This window comes from Temnothorax nylanderi, unplaced genomic scaffold, assembly GCF_030848795.1.
Source record: "Temnothorax nylanderi isolate EJ_2023f unplaced genomic scaffold, tnyl_v1.0 TNYL_tig0006_pilon, whole genome shotgun sequence".
Taxonomy (NCBI): domain Eukaryota; kingdom Metazoa; phylum Arthropoda; class Insecta; order Hymenoptera; family Formicidae; genus Temnothorax; species Temnothorax nylanderi.
In genome coordinates, this window is record NW_027249068.1 from 2,516,293 (window position 1) to 2,536,986 (window position 20,694).

General features: G+C 49.0%; 1 protein-coding gene across 1 annotated transcript; it reads right to left on the reverse strand.

The window, feature by feature from the left end:
- Positions 1 to 2: 2 nt before the first annotated feature.
- Positions 3 to 20,625, reverse strand: LOC139779348 (serine/threonine-protein kinase PLK1). Its single transcript, XM_071717693.1, has 8 exons — positions 16,974 to 20,625; positions 6,956 to 7,060; positions 6,761 to 6,877; positions 5,094 to 5,308; positions 4,301 to 4,727; positions 3,770 to 4,224; positions 3,552 to 3,685; positions 3 to 3,303 (listed from the first exon to the last, which is right to left on the reverse strand). The coding sequence occupies exons 1-8, from the start codon at positions 17,718 to 17,720 to the stop codon at positions 2,957 to 2,959; spliced, it is 2,547 nt and encodes an 848-aa protein (XP_071573794.1). The 5' UTR covers positions 17,721 to 20,625; the 3' UTR covers positions 3 to 2,956.
- Between the last annotated feature and the right edge of the window lie 69 nt (positions 20,626 to 20,694).

Genomic DNA, 20,694 nt, shown 5'->3' on the forward strand with positions numbered 1-20,694 from the left:
GATACTTTATCAAAATCGCAGCTTTATTAAATATGTTTCACTAGCGACACTCTCCTCCCTCTAACTTACACGGTCCGCTGTTCGTATATAAACGGAACAACGTCTATTGCTTCGAATCTAACGCTTCACTTCTCCTCCATAGAAAACGAATAAAGCAACAAATCTGAGATCCTTATAGTGTTAATTGTCGCTTCGTTGCATGGAACGCGCGTTAAAATGTAATGCAATATATATACACATATATAAAAGACCTCGATAAAAAATAAAATATAATAATATCACTGCGCGTTTTATATATGACGACAAATGTTGTCGCGTTGGATGCGAATAACGAACGCGCACCCGTGGTGCAGCGAATTGCCATTATTTCTATAATAAGTGATTTAATAATTGTACTAAAGATAATTGCGGTCGCTGTCGCGATGGCGACAATATCATCGATAGCGGACGATAGCGATAGCGTAAGTCAGAATACAATCGTAATAAAATAATATTAATAATCATATAATCGTAATAGTAATAACAATAATAATCTAAATAACTAGCGACAACTATGATAGCGGTATTAATGTACACACGATAACAGGAAATCGAACAATTCGGGCGGGACGCGTTGCGTGCGACATGCCGGGAAAATGCATACGAATATAATCGTGTCGATCAGAAATTTTTTCGGCATAATGCATCGGTGATGCATCCGCCTATACGTTACGAGAGAACGTGATTATGTCATCGGGAGATCCCGTCGACGACATATGGCTCGAACCGTTCGCTTGTCACCAATATAACATGCAATATCTAGGATGTAGCTGATCTCTCCCGAGGTTTCGCGGTAAGCCGTCTTATCCGCCTAATTGGTCCTAGATACGTGCACCAATTCCAACTGGCAAGACGAGGAAAACGGAAAACGACATTAAGCGTCGAACGCCCGCGAAAACAATTGCACAATTGTCCGAAGAAACATTCGGACCGGGCTCGTCTTATATAAAGAGAGAGGCTCTTCTCCATGAAACTCTACCACGTATTCTTCGCGGTCCTAACGATAGCACACAACGAACTTCCAACAAGCGTACGCGTAAACGCAACTAATAAATAGTATAACTATAAACGTAACAGCCTGGATACAGCGGCAACGCGTAACAACGATGGCAGTGACACTCGTCGCTCGTCCTTCGTTAGATTCTAGAAAAGGAGCGTTGACTAGGATTTGCTAACAATTTACCGAGGCTTCCTCTCTGTGCCCTTGGGCCGATTTTAAGTACTCGATGGCAAATCATGTGAAAAGAGATGCGTGGCGATATCTTTTTACAAAACACACGTGTCGCTATAAAAGAATAAACAGAACTAATTGTTAGAATCGACTTTAACTCGTCAAAAAGATCTGTTTCTCTTTCGAATAATGCAGAGCATTCCATTTATATTATTTAAACGCGTTTCGACAAGTCTTCTTTTTACTTTTGCAAACACGCGCTTATCGCACGTCAGATTCATCCCTTCCAGCATTCCACCTTATATTTCAATGTCATAAAAAAGAATAAATTTTTGAACAAATTCGAACACAGTCAAAAACATATTTTGAGAGAGCAACGCACACATGTGCGAAAACGTTCATAAATTTTCTTGTGTTGGTTGAGCTATTATTCTCCTTACCTACTCGACGTTAAAAAGATCTATTTGACTTTTTTCACGCATAATTCGATACAGGCAATGCGGTGTCTTAACAACGAATCGCGAAGTGGAGCTCAGATTTCAATAACAGCGTGCTTTCAGCGAAGAAAGAGTTTTCTTTTTACGTGGAAAAATTCCCGTTGTTTCGAACGACATTACACTTTGCACGCCGCATGATCGCGAATGTGTAATAAAACTATATTCGATTTACCCGATGAAACTAATCTACCGGATTTCAATTACTTACTCGATATATAGGCACTGAACTAGGGAGATCTGCGCCGTGAAAAATAAATATACTAACAGCTACCTGTGCTACCTATTTAACAGAGGTAGTAGCAATGCAGTTGACACTCTCCTAGTTGTGACCGTCTTGCGTTTCGTACGATGAAAAGTGTCACCGGACATATGTATCTCGTAACTAGTTACGACGTTCATATCACATTAATCTCGATAATTTCCGTCGAATGATTCTCGCACGAGAATGAGGGATCTGCATGTAAAAATGCCGCTGTGCGTAAAAATAGTGCGTTGCTAGGGATTCTTTCAGGGATTCCTTCTTTCAGGGATCTCAAGTGTATTCCTTTCACGTAATGCTTTCGCGACTTAATATTGATTCAAGAGGAACAATATAACTATATCTACTTGGACTCACGAAACATCATCATTGCGACGATGGCAAGTTGACCGATTACTTATTAATTAATCTAACTAGTCTTCAATCACGTGGGAAAATTAATTTTTTTGCAGAGAGAATCTCTCCTGCCGAAATGGGCCACGGGCTTACAGGTGATCTCTGCTGGTTTTGTGGAAACAACATGCGGATTTATAAATCAACGGAAGCACTCGCACCGCGCGGTCTTTCGCAAGACACACCTTCTCGCGGACTTATACGCGTGACATTCTTATTTACGACTTTCCCCCTCCTTCCCCCCGAGAAATGCTGCGTGTAACGGTACGTATCGTGACGTACTTGCTCCGCCGCTATTTCCTTATCCTTAACCCTTATCCTGAGAGAGAAAGAGAGAGACAAACGGATGTGTTTCTGTTTCTCTCATCGTGGTGATTAAAATTCAAAAAAATTCGATCGTAGCAATTAATAATTATCGACTTTTTGTAGCTGAAGAATTTTATCACTGACACTCAACTGCCACTTTATGGGAAAGAAGAAGTTGCTTGGGTATAAGAGCTAAAACAGGTATCTGAGAGATCTCGCTGCTATTTCGGCTGTCTGAGCGGTTCTTGGGGGAACCACGGCGCGCGTCCCCCGAGAATTCGTCGGCGATCATCAGGCGATCGTGTTGTTGTCCAGCTCGGCGAACTCGCGCGTCACCTTACAGACGTAGTAGAGACGCTCGTAGAGGTCCGGGGTGCAGCCGAGGTCACGCAGGTCGTTCAGCCAATAAGAGGACGCGTGTCGGCCGGTGTCGATGTAAGTGATCAGGTAGCCCCTTCCTCCCGCGGACTCCTGCGACACCACCATCTTCGTGTGGTCCACGAAGAAGTTCACTTGCAGGAGTGGTACCGTTAGCTCCATCACGATGGCCTTGTCCGTACGCAGCCACCGTCTCATTCGCGGCACGCAAGAGTTTTTCGACTGTCTCGGCGGCGCGCGGTATTTTTTCAGCTCACCACCTACATGGCACACATTAACGCGGGATTACGTTAACGTTTTTGCTCGTTAGTCTTAGGCCGCGCCGCTATAATAGCCTGGTACAAGAAGTTATGCTACGTTCTCGTTGTGATGTTTTGCACTTGGAAGACAAAAGTATTCGAGCTATAACCGAGCCCCGCGTCTCTTCCGTTTAAAGAAATGATAGCTTTGCGCGTAGTATCATAATAAATTATGATTACATATGAAAACAAAATATAATCAGACTCACCTTCTGTCAAGAAGTCGTCCATATATTCGGTAAAATGACGAAGTAACTCGAGCTTTTTTTGCAGCGGCGCTGGCACGTCCCTCTCCCGGTGATATCGCGTCACCTCGTCGTCGGTCGTCATATATTCCACTCTTCTGTATTAATATTACAAATTTAATAAGAAAATATGCTGAAAAAAATTATATGATCGATGCACGTTGATTTCTCTCGATAATTACCTTCTATCGTGAGTGTAGCTGATTTTCGTGTTGTCGTTGAAGAGAACGCCAACCGACCTGTCGGAGAGTTGGAAGCCTAGCCCGTACTTGTTCGAATAATCGATCCACTTGGTGACGAAGAGCGGTACGATGTCCTCTACGGTCGGTGGATTGCACGCGTTATTCCGCTTCATCTCCGGCACGCACGCCTCTAGTGCGCGATGCATTTGCACGCTTTGCGCCACGAAGCCGGACTTCTTGTGATCCGGGCAAAGCACGCTGCTGAGTCGTTGCCGGAATCGCGGCAGTTTGGGCAATTTCCTGACGAGCCAGCTGGAGACCTTGGATTCCTTCTGCAGGCTCTTGTGCGAGCGGTTCAGCACTTGCTGCGACTGCTGTTGCGTCTGCTGAGTCTGAATCGACTGTTGCTGGTAGCGCAACGACGCGTCAGGGTAAACGAGGCTCTGCTGCCATATCTGAAATTTCATGGGTTTCGTAAAAACCTGCCAATCAGACCTGTCAAAAATCTTCCAGAATCATCGAGTCGCTCACCTGTGCCTTAACTTCCGCATTCCTGGCGACTGTGGACACCGAGGACGGCGATGAGGGTGGCTCGATGATCGATGCCGGTGGCATTTGGTAGCAGCAAGTGTGGGGTAAAGACGCAGGCACGTATTCCTTGGTGAGATAGGCATGTTCCTTTACCCTCTCCAAGCTCGGGCGTAGCTCGGGATTGGATTGCAACAGCCACCTGATCAAGTCTTGACCGCTTCTACTCGCGATACTGTCGTCGACCTCGCGATAATGATTGTTGCAGATCCTGGCGTAAGTCTCCTTGAGCGTAGCCGTGTCGAAGGGTGGTTGCCCTACCAGCAGGGCGTACAATATGCAGCCCAGCGCCCAAACATCCGCCTCGTAACTGTACGCTTGCTTGTACAGAACTTCCGGAGCGATGTAGTTTGGTGTGCCGCATATCGTCCTGTAGATACAAATTAACTACATGCTATAACGTTTTGTTGACGTTGCTAGTTGCTTGTGTTTAGACGAGCGCGTCCCTCAGGCCCTAACAATCGTCTCGCCGGAGCGCCGGAAAAGGGATCTCCGGTGTTTGTATGTTTTCGAGGAGAATAGCTAGGGCGTCGTTACAAAGATAACAAAAAGGGATTGTGAGATTTCATCCACATCCAATTATTTGTGTCTTCAACTAGATCATTTCACGTTGTATTTCTTGCTTTTTATAAACTTGTGGTAATTTATATTTACAAATTAAACAAGTAAAATTCTTCATGTGAAGGAGGAACATGTTTATTATGTCACAAACTATATATTGGATCTTACGACTTACACTCGTCTGCGCTGGCCATCGGGCCTCGTCGCCAGCCCGAAGTCACCGATCTTGACGATCATCCGGTCCGATAGGAACATGTTACCCGGCTTCAGGTCCCGGTGAACAACTTTCTGCGAGTGGATATACGCGACGCCGGTCACCATTTGCTTCATGTAGTAACGCGCTTCCGGTTCCGTGACTTTGCCACGGTACTTCAGCACGTGCATCAAGCTCTAGCGGAGAAGAAGAAGAGATGGTATTTTTTTTTATATCCGGGCAGCTTACTACTTCGCGCATTCAGTGACGTGCAGAAAGTCGCCTGACGGAAGAATATCACGATAAAACGTAGCGAGAGCTATTATATGGTTTTTTATTTGCTTCACGCTCTTTATTTATATTTTTACATTTTCTTTGTGTGTCGATCTTATAATCTTTGCAGATGATACAATGAACTGACATAAACGTAAAATTACGAAACTCGTGGTAAAATTTCACGTAAGTAACTATATATTGAAGGAGATTGTGTAATGGCTACCTATAGTTCCTTTAAAAAGAGAGCAAATAATCGGAAAGAAAGCGTTTCCTGTCAGGAAGGTAGTCATCTCGAATGCATGGAATGCACGTGTATCTTTTGAAGGTTGATGGGCCGTTTTATGTTGTTCCGTATAGGATACGTGTTACTTCATTTTGAAGGAATTGTCTTATCTGCGATCCGATGGAGACACACAGTTTCGAGAAAGCGCGTCTATATTTTTCTTGCCACTCGCGATAAACTCGCTAACTTGTGGCCGACGTTAAGTCTTTAAAACGCAAACTTTCGGCGAAATGAGATGACTTTACGAGGCTATTTTGCGCAAACGCGACAAGGAAACGTCAAAAAATTTTTCCCGTTAAACATTTACGAGACGTGAAATATTTTTTTTACGAGTTTCTCGAAACTGTGAGTTGCTTTCAACGCGTCTCTTTATTACGCGCTTTCGCTATAGATTAACGTTTAAGATTAACGTTTTTAAGGAATTTGTGATAGAGATTTTTTTATCATTTAAGTCGCTAATCAAGCAATCCTTTCGTGATCGAGCAGCGGACGGAGATAAGACTCGCGTTTGCGAAGGCGATTGAGCGGGAGAGCGAGGATAATCAAACGATTAGTGGATGCTTCGTCGCATCCTATAACGGTACAAACAGGTCGGCAGATCAACCATGAAGAGTGCAAGTGCCGCTCTCTTTCCGGCGAGATGGAAATACGCGGCCGATTGCTGATCGCGGGCCGTTCGTAGACAGATACGATGGATCCATAATTGTTTCTCGGGCAAGGCGTGCAGAATGACTTCGACACGTCGATTTAAGTCGCGCAGGTGTTGCCCGGCGGAATAGAGATAGGCTGGAACTTGGAAAACGACTTTACGAGGGGAATGACGGACAAAGATGTTAAAGACGCGCAAGCACAGAACGAGGGATAAAATGAGGGAACAGTCGCTCTTTATCGCTGCACCAGCTGTCAATATCTGTCGACGGTTTTTAAATAATTTACGAGACAACGGCCGATGCTCGGCCGTCGAGTTTTCATCGGTATGCACGCTGGTCATAAATGTGGAAAGGTAGGGTTGCGAAATTTTTCTCGCGAATGTGCAGAACGCGTGGTAGGGAACAATAAACTGGTAAGGCAAGTAGGAGACACACGATACCTTTCGTGGGCAGGCCTCTAGGAGCATGTACACGTTGAGATTGTCCTCGAAGTAGTGATGCATCTGGACGACGTTCACGTGATTCAGCTCTTTGTGGATCATGATCTCACGCGCGATCTGCGAATGGCGTAAACGCGCGTTATTCAGCGAAACAAATATGGATGCGCGCGTTTTTCGCTAAACGAGCGTACGCACCTTCTGCATATGGATTCTCTGCATCCGATTCTTCGGGATGATCTTGCACGCGTACTGATTTCCGTTGCTAACATCAGTCATTAGGTAGACCCTCGCAAAACCACCCTAAAAAAATAAAAAATAAACTGTTGATAAATAATGGCGTTAAAAGTGGACCAGCTATATTCTCGCGATAAGCACACGACTCTCGAAAAAATTGCGCAAGCGACACAACGTGATTCATCTCTCGCGGAGAAGGACAAGAGCCGCGTTCTTCTTCCGCGCCGAGTCCTAGAAATCTCAAACTAGATCCCAGGAATTTCTCCTCGATCATCCGTCAATGGTTTCAGTGAAAGGATCTCTCCGCGGCCGCTTTCGGTCTTAAAGTAATCTTCTGAAATTATCGTTTATTGCCTGCGCGCAGTCGGAGGAATGGAAGAAGAAAGTGAAGGGAATTTCTTTTTACGGGACGCCATTCTTCGCGGCTTTTGACAATTATGGGAGCCTTCCAAACAGCATGGCGCGAAATGTAACACGGATCGCAAACGTATCGCGATCCGGGAGAGACGTATCGTATCGTCTGCCAAATGATGATGTTCTCAATCTTACAACGCTTTAAGTATGAGATTTATCGTTGCAAATCGATATGGGTGCGTTCACCCTATCCCCTCTTTGCTCCCTATTGAGATCCTCCCACAAACAATGCGCCCACGAAAGAATCGTAAATTCGCAGCGGCTCCGTTTTCCAAAATAGCTCGTCACTGGCGCGAGAACAAACGAGAAATACCGTCTTGCGATCGCGGTGGGAAAGGGCGTTCGGTGGGCCCATTGCCAGAATAATTTGCGCGAAAATATCCCAAACGAGTTACGAGACGTCGCGCGTAACGCGTCGCGACGACAGTGTCACGCAATTGGAATTATCTCGCATTCGTATTCCCGTATTTATTCTCCAAATGTTGGTCTCATACGCGATCACGTCAGCGACAACGCCGCACGCGATCTTTGTATATTCAGGCAAGACCCGGGATAAAAATGGAGCAGAGCTAAACGCGTGGCCTAGATGAGCCGGCCGAGACGTCGAGACGAGCGCTTTTCGTGTCGGCCGACGTGACCCAGGCAGGCACTCCTCGTTCTCTCGTTCTTGCCATATTTCGGCGATAATCCACCGCGTGTATACGTATATCCGGTACGCAACGAGCATACGGCACGCCGGGAGTTCGCCCCTCCGTACGCATACGATAAACGCAGCAGTTCGTTTATCTTTAAATACCACCGGCGACGACTAAAAATATCCACGCACGCGTGCACGCGCTTTGTGCACGCGTGGTTAAATGGACCGTTGACAAAAGCTCCTCGTGCCTTGTCCCCGTTTTGCGTTTCGCTCCTCGAGATTGGGACTGCGTGTACGCATCTCGTCGGAATTAGCGCAGCTCGGCGTAGCGCGGGGAGAACTATTTCCGATCATAATTATTTGCATGTTCTTTTCTCGGTGAAGTAATCGAGCCTTTCTTCGCGACCTTCTTCACAATGCTGGAGAACCGTTCGGTTCTGACGAAGAGACACCCGCGATTTACACGATCCTCCCTCTTCCTCCCTTCTGTTAGACATTCAGAGCGTTCACGAAATGAAATAATTAATTGACAATAGACAATATGATTCGGCGGAGGGGGAGTCGATTAATATGCATACGTCATTTTCTCGATACGCTGGGGATCCGGCGTTCGCTTCGCGTGAGCGGCACGTCGCCGTCGCCGCGGCCGTCACGCGAAAGACAGCGATCCGTTAACTTTGCTTGATTTCCCTGGCGCGGCGGTCAGCTTGTCAAGAGCCCCGACCATCACGTCGCATCTCGCGCGTTCGTTTAGCGTGTCTCGCTGGCCGTCTCGCGGGGACGCCGAAACGAGCCCTCGGGCCCTTCTCGGACGCTCCTCGCGACGTCCCGCGAGGTCCGTGAGCGCGACGGAGAAAACGAGCGAGCGCCGCACCGACCGGTTTTCGCGCGGCATGCAGTGCGTCATCGATTCGATTCCAGAGAAATAATCCCATTCACGCGCCATTCACTCCTCGCAATCGTCGTGGCATAATGGCAGTGGGCTCGCGCGATTTCAAACGTGCGCTCAGCAGACCTCACCGTCCGGCGTCCGTCGCGGAATTTCCCGTCCGAGACACGAAGCGAGAGGAGCGCGAGGCGGCCGAGGTACCACGACGATAAACGCTCGCGGCTACGCGAATCGCTTTGTTCGCGTGGACAGTCGATTTCTCGTCGCACGAAAGTCGACGGAAAAAATCGGGACTTTCCTCGCCAATTGAAACGCGAACAAAGGGGAGAATGAATTGATTTATCTAGGACGAGAAACGAGCGCTCGCGCCGCATTAGTCGCTCGTTTCCGCTCGTAAACGGTGCGTCTAAATTTGGAAAAGCACACACACGTCCCTTTTCTTTTCCCAAATCTTCTTAACGAGGCCCTGACCTTTCGTTAATCTTTCCGGCTTGCTTATCAGCCGTAACGGTGACGGGCGTCTCCTGCCTCGACGATCGATGCGCTTCATTCTTCCAAGCCGAGAATATGCGCGACGTCAGTCACATCCGGCAACGATAATCGTTACCATCGCAAAGCGATTGCTAAGCCACGATGTTGCACAGCGAGCTGTTCTATTCCGATAGGCTAAAATATTTTCGCCGACGAAACGGGATTTTAGTACACCAGAAAGGAAGGGGAGGGGGTTGATTTTTTGGGTTCAAATTAAGCAGTTGCACGTGAAACCGCCTCGACGAGTTTTCAGCACGCCCACATTGCTCGAATAGCACTAATTCGACGTGGCAATTCGCGACGATAACAGCTCCCTTAACCCCAGTTAGAGCCAAGTAACACCAAGACGCGCTTTCGAAGTTACGTCAGAAGCATTTTAATGTTAGAAGATGTAATAGTCAATTCGAGAACCGCGCATGATATGTTCCTTCCGCTACTTTGCGTAACGAGGGCAAGTTTCTAAAACGGACTCGTCTTGAGTTTTTCGTACCTGATGCACATTACAACATAGACAATTCATCAAGAATAATTACATTTTAATTGCAGCCATATGCAATGTTTTAGACTCGTCCTTCCTTTTAAATGTCTTGTGGTACTTTATTTAATAAACTTATTTAATAAACTACTTATTTAATAATTACTTTATTATAAATACTGTTATCTTATAGTGAAATGTACATTTGTCTGATTTAATGTATAAAGTCATTATACTTCATATTAAATTAAACAGAAAAAAACTTTCACGATTATTCACTATAACGACAAGTAATCGTGAAATAAAGACTAATGCATTATGCATCAGCAACGCTAAAGCGTATCGATCAAACGAGATTTAACCACAATAACAATCACCCAGAATAATATTTGCAAATCAAATCGTTTCTAATGGGCAGCGAGAATAAGCAAAGATAGAAAAGTTACCTAATTCTTATCGGAGAGTTGAACGCTTGAATAAAATATATTATACTTATATCTTTGTTCGAAACAAGTGGGTTACTCGGATTATCGACTAAATAGCAAGCTGGTGGAATGCGGGGGAAGGAGGAAGAGTACATAAAACGATCAACCTTTCAGCATTTAACACGGGTCTTTGGAAATGCACGTGCATAGAAAGGTAGAGAAAACTGGAACGGGGAAAAACCGTTTTGCACCACCTGCGAGATCCCGATGCTTTGTGAGGAGTATACTCATTGTTCGGCGTATGTGGACAGAAAAGTCTACCTGCGACCCACAGAGGTTTCCCGAGGCACACGTGGACGATGGGATCTGTGTGTGCATTCTATAAATTCTCTCGCTAAATCGAGAACCCTGAAGAAGCTCTCTCGCCGGGATCCGTATTGACCGTCGTAAATTTCAAAAGCCAAAGGTCGGGAAAATAAAGCGCGAGGAGGGGTAGCCTTAGATCCCAGCTGATCCCTCGGGTTTCGTCACCTTTTTCATCCGCTACGCGAAACTCAAACAGTTCGTATAAACAGCCGTTCATGTATTTATACGTAGATCGCGGATAAACTAAAGTCTGTAAAAAGAAAAGTATAATGTGTCGTGCGCGCGATAATGATAATCCCGATATCGTTGCTGGGCATGTGTTTTTCGCGCGACTTACAATTAGTGACCGCTAGTTGCACAAAGAATTCAGCGGGAAAGCACACGATCGCGTGAAAAACCGATAAACTCGGCCGCGAGTAAAATTGATTTAGTTCTCGCGGGCGTCACGGAAAGATCATCAAACGCGTCCGCCGTTGCAGGAAACTTGTGTATCTTCCTGGAAACACTCTGTTTATGTCTTTTAGCAGTGGGTGGTAACGCGTGTAGTAAGATATCACGGTCTGCTTAATTGCCGCGGCTAGATATTTGTATCAGTTACCGCGTTTCGCAATGCGTTCGGACGTTTTCTTCTCGAGGATGATTACTCGCAAATGACACGCCCTGTTTAAAAGGCCGCGCTTTGCCGCTTTATCGGCTGCTTTCTTTCTCTGCGTGCATCGCGTAAAGTAAACGCTTAGGTTGGAGAGAAATTAAACGCGATTTCGTGCACCAACGTCGTCCACTTTGGAGCTGAGCTGTTGAAGCGATTCGCATTACGATGACTCCTCTCTTATGTCCTCGCGAGTGGAATTAGCCACGTACTTAAGCTGCGCAATTAAGTGCAACAGATGCAGCGCGATATAAATAAAGGGTAGGAAATACGCGCGAGATTGGTTTATCGATAGACATTATCGCGAAGCATAGTCTATGTGCATATATGTATATGTATATGCGCGTATGCAAATATATACATATATGTTCTTCGCATTTTTCCAATCAACTTGTTTTGATATAATATCGCGCGATAAAGCGCGAAAGAATTTACTATTACGCAAGAAACTACAGCTGATTTATGTTTATCATGGGAGCGAAAGTTTAATATGACTATAATACGACAGACTTATTTCCGGTCAATAGTGAAAATTGCTGTTTTTGCCCGTTAGATCCCGGAATACGTGGTAGCCGATGATGAAATCGCGTGGATAATCGTGTGTTATACTTTGTACCAGCGAACGATCTCGCGAAGCTAAAAAAGCGAGACGATCCAGAATGAGAAGACGGAGAGACGGAGAGAAAAAGAGAGAGAGAAAGAGACGGGAGAGGAAGAGGCCCATCCGTTGAGCTCATCCTCGCGGTTGCACCGACACGCAACCACGAGCCAATCAGTGAAAGGCAGAGATGAGATGTCATTGACTTGTGTGTATGTGCGCGAAGGGCGCACGTTGCGTGCCTATTAGAAAGACGCGTAATGCGTGTGCTTTGGAAGCCAAACGCATAGATAAGCGACGGTGCCCCGCGCGCGCACTGTAATATTCGTCACGACGCTCGCGCTCGTGGAAAAACTGTAGCTTCGCGCTGCCCTTCTGCCTTCTGTCGCATTCTTCACGGTTCAGGAATTTCGCGAGGCGAATAGAATCGTCACTCGTTACTTCTCACGATCCGCACTGGAACGGAACGATCGTCTCCGCGACAGAAGTAAGCTACGCTTCAAGTATATCGGCGAACTTTTATCGCCGCGGCCGGAATGAAAGGCTTGAGGCTTCGATAAATCTGACCGCGGTTGAATGCAACGTTGAAAATTACTCCTCTCTCGTATAAAGGATATTTGAAAGACCGAAAATCCGATCCTCGGCCCTCGCTTTCCACCGTCTTGCTCCGAGGAGAGTTAATAAATACCGGGGTTGTAAGAGATCTTCCCGACACGATGTCCGTTGCTATCGCGCGGCTAGAATCAAAACCGGACGCGTAAGTTCTTCATCGCTCGCGGGCTAACATTGTTCATGAGAAACGAGAAACAAATCGCAGATGAGCCTACGAGATGAGCGTACGGGAGAGGAAGGACAGGGATGAGAGAAGTATCCGTGGCGTAAGTAGCGGCGGTATAGATAAGCTCCCGCGTTAGCTCTTCGTCTCTAAACTGCAGGGCGAAGAAAGGTGGTAATGGTAACCGGTCGTGAATGATCGAGGCAACGACGTTGCGCAATAAAAAGCGTTCGCACCTTCAACACGTTCGAAAGAAATCGCTCGTCCACGTAAACGCCCATCCGATGTATTTGATCAACGGCGGCTAATGGACCATTACTAGCGCTTCAATGTTGACGCTAGTACCGTTTATAACCGTTTATACCGCTCGTCTATTTGTGATTTATAGTAAACATGTAGTCAGCGTCCTCTCGTACGCTAATAAATTCTCTCTTAATTCCTAATAAAAAATGATAAAGTGAGAAATATTGACAAAAAATATTGTACATATAATATATTGTGACAAACGCAGAAGACAATCGTTGACGAAGCTTCGTTATAGCTCCCTATATGCTTTTTGCGGCGACTGCACGGATGATGGGGAGAACTACCTGCACGCGCCTCCGCACAATCCAAGGTGCAAACGTAGAAACCGGCAACCGGTTGCGAATAATCGAGATAGCGCCGAAGCGGGAGCCCTCGATGGAATACGGAAATATCAGAGGTAAGTTTTGATAAAGTATCGGCTGCGGTGCGCATAACGGAAAGCCCGATTTCTAACACAAGATACGACCCGCGCGCGCGGGGTAACGCCCGAACGACCGGGTGCGAATAATCGGGATGACGAAACGACGACCGGTTTTCTCGGGAGCAAGAGGATACACACGGTTTGTGAGACTGCATCCTCTGAAATTATCCGCCGGCGTTGGAGGCCTCACGCGCGCGCGCGCGCGCGAGCTGCTAGCCTTTCATGGATCGCGATCGATCTCGTCGCGTGGACGTGAAATATTTCTTCTCGTCGATCGGATAACTGTCGACTTGTTTTCGGGGCTACAATTTAACATCGCTGAGTGACATCTGCGGAAGTGATCTCCGACGTTGCCGAGGCCGAGGCAAGTCGAGTAGGATGCGACGTATTTGTTTAATACAAATCGTCGATCGGTAACGCGACCGGTCCGTTTGAGTTGTAAGAGTTGTAAGTCGAGATCACCCAAATGGCATGCTCCGAAATGACGATCGGTGCCGCACAAGACGTATAGCCTCTTGTGTGGACCGATCGATCGTCCACACAAGGTGAAATATTTCCCGTACATATTCTTCGCGATCACGAGCTAACGATCCGTTTGATTTGTGACGCAAGATCATTTCACATCTCGAGGGACACGTCACTGCGAGCTGCGAGATTGGTGTCACCGGGAGAATTTCTCTCTCTTCGCAGCTCGGGCTAGAGGGTTTCCCATGGATATTGGCTGGATCGATCGCGAGTCGCGTGAACGCACGATATTTCCTGCACGAACGACGAACCGATAGCGGGTCGATTCGCATCGGTGCGCCGCGGCCACCGATAGCCTCGGCGTTTTCCGCGTCCGCGTAAAACTAAGTACCGTGAAGATCGAGAAGTCGCGATTAACGGAGATTGGACGAGATCGTGCCGAGCACGGGTGAAGTTCGAAGCAATGAGATCGATGTAACGAGAGACCGCCTCGGGGTGTGTCCCGGGTGTGTTGGCCGAATGGAGTTTACTCGGTGTAATGATAATCAGATAACTTGGACTTCCTGCTTCGGGCGATGCCAAGTACGTCCCAGGACGTGTATATCTGACAATGTGACGACATCCTTTTCGATTAGAGATTCGAATAAAAAATGCATTTTACCCGCCCTGTAATTTATTCGCTCTTCTTTCATTTCCGAAATTCGCCCGACTTCTAGGAAGAGCGCTTTAAAATTAATATGAATAAAAGATAATTCGCATCTCACACATAAGTCGAGTAATATGGACTGTTGTAATAAATTCGCTGCTACATTACATAATCGTATTAAAAGGTAAAGTAAACCGCCTTATGAATAAGAAATGAATTCAGTGGATAATAAATTTCGGTTGTCAGCGATCTTAGGAGTCACCCGCAATACTGACATAGCGAAAAAGTTTCCTGTACATGCATCTGCGACTCATTGAGAATTTCTACGATCGAGATTTATGTTCATTCTGAGAAAAATTGCCAAGTTCATTTGTCAAAATTGGATTAACAAACAGCGATTAATTACAGACTTTAATGTTCTGAAATACGGATGGATATGTAATTGCCATATCGCATGTTAAAGCATCGTTAATGGAAGATGTGTTAGATTAATGTATCGTTCACTGTAACTGGCTATTTGTAACTGTTGCAATTATCCCTAACAATTACTAACAGTTTCCGATGTCTACTATTAGAACCGTTAGCCAGAGTTTGCCATTCGTTTCGCATTGTCGTCGACGACTCGAAAACGACGGTGACGCATTGTATATTTTCAGATCCAGAAGAGACGCGCTTTCATCATATTACTCAAACTAAAACAAAGCGCCCCGCGATTAGAACACTCGACCTTGACGAAGGCGTTGATCTTAGGCTACCGTCGATGTATTATGCATGATGCAGAGTCAATGACTCGACCGGACGCATCTTCGGGAGAAGAGGAATCGGTTGTCGTCGATAGAGCCGGGTGAGACTTTAAACGCCTTATTTTTATTCCGTCCACGTACGAACCGTGCTACACATTACATGCGGTCCTCAAACCGTCGCCACGTCCACGTCGGCGTCGCCGCGTCGTTTCGTGCGCGAGTTCCACGGTTGCATCACGATGCGTCACGAAAAGAAGAGAGAAGAAAGAGAGAGAGCGGAAACCACCCTCTCTCTGAAGATTTTACAATTCGAGATATCGCGTGGAATTTACGCTTCGCCGGCAAAAAACGTTTTATCTCGAAACAAACACGGGACGCGTCTGAGGGGCCCGATATCCCGTTCGCGCAGGATAATCCCGGGCGGAAGCGGCGAACTCCGAGATGTACTTTCGGCCCCACGTTTTCGGAGAATTTGCGGTCTAATCTGAGCGTTTCGGATAATATTCCCGGAGCTCAGAGAAAGAGCCTCTTTCTTGGATCCCCGTTTCTCGCCGAAGTCGTCGTCGACGTCGCCCTCGCCGGTACTTCTCCGTCAGCGGTCAGAATTCCCGGTATGCGAAAACGAGCGTCGTGGTGTGTGACTCACCGCCCACGCTCCACTTCTGCGGGGCTGCGCCCACGTTTCTATGTAATGAAAAATTTTAATCCCGCGAGTCGCGATCCCGAGCGAGTTTTTCCCCCGGTCTATTCGACCCGACACAGCCGACACCGGAATCGCGACTCATCTCGCATTAACTCGGTCATGCGTTATTTACTCCAGGAAGCGCCCAGGTCCGAGTTGATTGTGCGAAAATTAAATCACTCGGGTAAATTCCTACCTCTACATGCGATCGCGCGGCCGGAGCAAGATTTAATCCCGCGGATTTTGCATAACGATGATTTATACCGTCATTAAGAAGAACGCGTGCGATAGAAAATTAGAATATAATAGTGAATTATCGAGTGAAAAAATGTACGAATAATTGCTGCCGGATAATCACGTCCGCATCTCGCATCTCCGATCGATTCGACGCGACGCCGACGCGACGATCGGCTTCTCCTTCCCTTCGCACGTTCGTCTCTCTCTCTCTCTCTCTCTCTCTGTCTCTCGGGTGAGCGGTAATCAGCCGCAGCTGACGTCGCTTTACGCCGGCAAAACAATAAGGATTGTACGGCGCGGCCAATCGCGCCTACTGATTTACTGTCGGTTGACAGGTTTTAAAGAGCATCGTAAACGGCGGGCGCCCGCGCCCGAGCCCGCGTCCCCGCGCGAGCGCTGCTTACACAAAACAGTATCAAAAGGCGGGGAAGGTCAACAGCTCTAAACGAGCCGCAACCCCGCGATTCCCACGTACTCGTCGCGGGACGCGGCTCACGCGGCATTCCTCGCCGCGGAAAACGGGACCTCGACAATGCGATCGGCGCGGCGCGCGACGCGAGCCAACGACAGGCCAACGACAGGTGCGCTCACTCGTCGCCCCGAGTCGCGATGCTGTGGGGGAATTTATAAATACTCGTTACTTAAATCTTCGCAATTTGTCAGCGGTAAACAATGTAAATAAAACGACTCGCAGAAATTCGCGCGCGCGCACGCACGTACCTTTCCCAAGAACTGTCCCTTGTAGTAGGCGTTCCCCTGCACGGGATCGACGACGTAGTCGCTCTCCTGCTCGGCGGAGCTGTTCCAGGAGGAGGACGTGGAGGGGCCCGGTTTCACGACGCCGGTCGTCCTCGGCAACGAGACCGGAGCGCTGCCGAAGCGGCCGCCGTTCGTCGTCGAGGTGACGTTGCTGCCCGTGGTGGTGACGACGTTGCTGGCCGACGTGGAGACGTCCTGAGCCGTCGCCGGGTTGTTGTCGCCCCTCGAGGTCGACGGGTGCGCCGAGGAAGTCGCGTAGACGAGCGTGGAGGTCGGCGTGGCGGTTCGCGCCGCCTCCTCCTCGTTCCGGAACACCGGCACCGCCGCGCCGACGCCGATGTCCTTGAGGAGGTCCGAGCGGACGGCCGCGGCGGGGTAGACGACCTGCCTCGAAGACAGCTCGACCTCCGAGGGTAGAGACGTGCCGTGCCTGCGGCTCCTTCGACGCACCAGGCTCTGCAGAGAGGCGGAGCCCTTGGAGAAGCCTGGACGCGGCCGGCCATCCGGCACCGACCTGGTGCTGCCGGTTCCGGCCGAGTCGAGTCTCCGCTTCGTGCACTCCGGCTCCGAGACGGTGCGGATGGTCTCGTCGAACTCCTCGCGGTATCTCGCGACGTGACAGGTCGCCGCGACCTCGGCGGAGCGCAGCTCGACTCCGCACGTCGTCTCCGACGGCAGGCCGCGGTCGATCATCCTCGGCGGCAACATCTCCGCGATCGCGACCACGACCGCGACCGCGACGGTCGGAATCTTACAGAGTCACTGCTTCGCTCGAGCTTCCTTCCGCCTCGTGCTCGAATCGTCATCGACTTGACGAAAGAGCGTCGACGACTGCGGTCCGTAGGCTTCGCGGTAGGGATTTACATCTCGGAGCTCGGTGGAAGGTCGTCGACGATCGCGGCGATTCGCAGCTTCTTCGGGGACAGTCGCGAGATCTCGCAGCTAGGGGGGTGCTCGGGATCGTCATATCTAGTTCGACGGGACGATACGGACGACCGTAGAGCGATTCCAAGCTTCTTCGGACGTCATCGACGTCACGACGCCGACGCGACGCGACGCGTCGAATCGACACGCGCGTCCTTGGTTCAGATCTAATAATCCGTAGGAGGATGACCGCGAAACTCGCGGGACCGGATATCGACGTCTAGCACTCTAGCGTCCACCCGCGACGACGGAAACCACGTAAATCGCGATGCCGTTGGACGACTCGACAGATTCGTTTCCTCTTGTCGATCCGACTGCCGCCGGTGTCGCTCCCCCCGAGTCCACCGTTATCAAGGTTGACATGTCACGTTTGTTTTTCGGAGGGAGACGGGCCGTTCTACCCCCGGCGAGCGCCGCGACGCACGTGCATCTCCGTGGGGTCGCTCGATAGTTCGTAAGCTTGCCCCCGCCCCTCCGGATGCGAGATGCACGTCGAGGTCCCGCCAATTGCTATCGAACCTTCCCACCGGGAAACGATGCTGTCCGCCTCGCGACAACCCGAGAAGACCTTCCACGATCACGAGGAATCTTTCGCCACGCTCCTTCACAAGTTTTTTTTTTTAACGCGACGGCGAGCCCCCACGAGATGCCTTCACGATCCGGAACACTCCGGTGGTTTCTCTGTATCCTCTCGCGAGTCCCGAGGTCGCCCCGCGAGCTCCCTCGACGACACACGAACCCGTTCGCGACGCTTTCGCCAGCTCGTCACCTCGTCGCCTCGTCGCCTCGTCCTCGACTCGTACGAGTCCGCTCGCCACTCGCCACTGTTCGCCGCTGCGCCGACCCGACGACCGACACCCTCTGCCTCCGCTTCATCTGCCCCCACCGTGGACAAAGTCAGGGGCGTACGACCGTATCGAGGGAAGAATCGCGGCGACGACGAATCGAAGGGGGTCGTCCTGCCTGCGGAGGATCTCTTCCTCCACCGTCGCTCTCGATGCAGAAATCTATTCTAAAGATATCCCGCGCTTCGTCGCGTCGGTTTACAGACATCGCGGATAAATAAATTTCCCATGTTTCCCTTGATTTGCGAATTTCAGATGAAACGAAACGCGGAGAGATGAATAACAATAAGTACTTGACTGCGGAATGTAACGTTAGGTAAGAAAACGAGACGCGCGAGTGACGTTATTTTCTCCCGCGGAGCAGTCGCGATATTTGCGAAGACGAGGAAGAATGTATGAACGTTGCAAATGCAAGGATGGCAATTTTATTGAGCGCCTCGGTTTTATTGAGAGCCGCGAGTGTCACCGCGAGTCGCCGGACGTCGCGTGCGATCGGACGAAAGTAGAATGCGCCGTGTGTGCACTTATGCCATGCTCGTGCTCCGTGCTCCCCGAAGTGCTGGGTGTACAGCGTGGCAAATGCTAAACACCGCTAAGAATTCTGCGGCGCACCGTGAGAAAGCGCATTGTTTCTAGCACAAGTGCGCACAAAGGAAATAACAGAGATCGGCGTGTACTTGCGTCTTGTAAAGTCTTGTTGCCTCGCCAACGAGGAGAGAAGGCTAAATAGTAAACCGTGTAGTCGAACACCTAGAAAAAACTATTGTCGAAAGGTTCATCAATGTCCACTGACAATGGGCTGACAATCGTGAAAGTAAATTGGTCCCCAGAAAACTCATGAAAAACTCTCTCTAAATATATAACCGTTCGTCGAAAAAACCAAGACAATGGACGAAATGCCACTGTGTAAAGTTTGAAATCGTTAACGCCAAGTATCAAGTATCTAGGCTCGCGTTATCGCGACACGGGTGATGAGAGAGTCGCGGGCGATAAGTTTCGCCCGGGTGAAAACGCGCGTTTCAATTGGAATCTTGCGTAAGGAGCACGCGCCGGGGTGACGACTGACGAGCACGTGTCGAGCGTCGGACGTCGGACGTCGGACGTAAACAAGATGGAACGATAAAGCGCGAGTGAGATGTGAGATCGTGGAATAAATCTCCGCGCGCGTCTCTTCTCGATCGCGAATAGAGACTAGCTAGCCGAACTTGAGTTTTCGCGCACGGTGGTGTTTCTTTCGCCACCTGACTTTACTCGAGAATCGAAATTGCGCTTGACGAACTTGGTACGTCCCTGCCTCCACTATTCGCTTCGTTGTCCCCGTGTCCAACCTGCCGTCTCCTTCACGCTCGTTCGCCCCGATTGCACTTTCTCTTTCCTTCTTCTCTCCCTCGCCTCGTGCCGGCGCGGCGCGGCGCTCCGCCGCCGTCAAGCCGTGGAACACGCATCGTTCCGTCATGCGTATTCGGTCATTCACACACGGTGTATACCTGTTCCAACATTTGAGATGCACCAAGTGCGTATCTAAATATAGGCGCGAGAATAGAAAAGGACGACGCGCGACGGGGGGGGGAGTGGGGGGACACGCTATGCCGGTCGTTTACTTTCGAAACAGCGGCATATAGAACGAATCTCGAAAATGAATCGTTAATCATTCGCGCGTCCAGACTGTCCAGACTGTCCAGACTGTCCAGACAACGATTGAATTGATGGAGTGTCGAAAGAGCTGACGTATCGCATGATGCGCCGTCGCCGTCGCTGTCGTGGCACGTTAGCGTTAGATCGTGTTACTCGCATCACCCGTTCGAGCGTTATTTGCGATTCAAGTTCACTGAATTGGAAGCAGCCGGCGATTACTGTCGCTTTTGATGACGTTCCTGTCGTGGAGCCGTCAACTTTTGCGATATATTAACTGG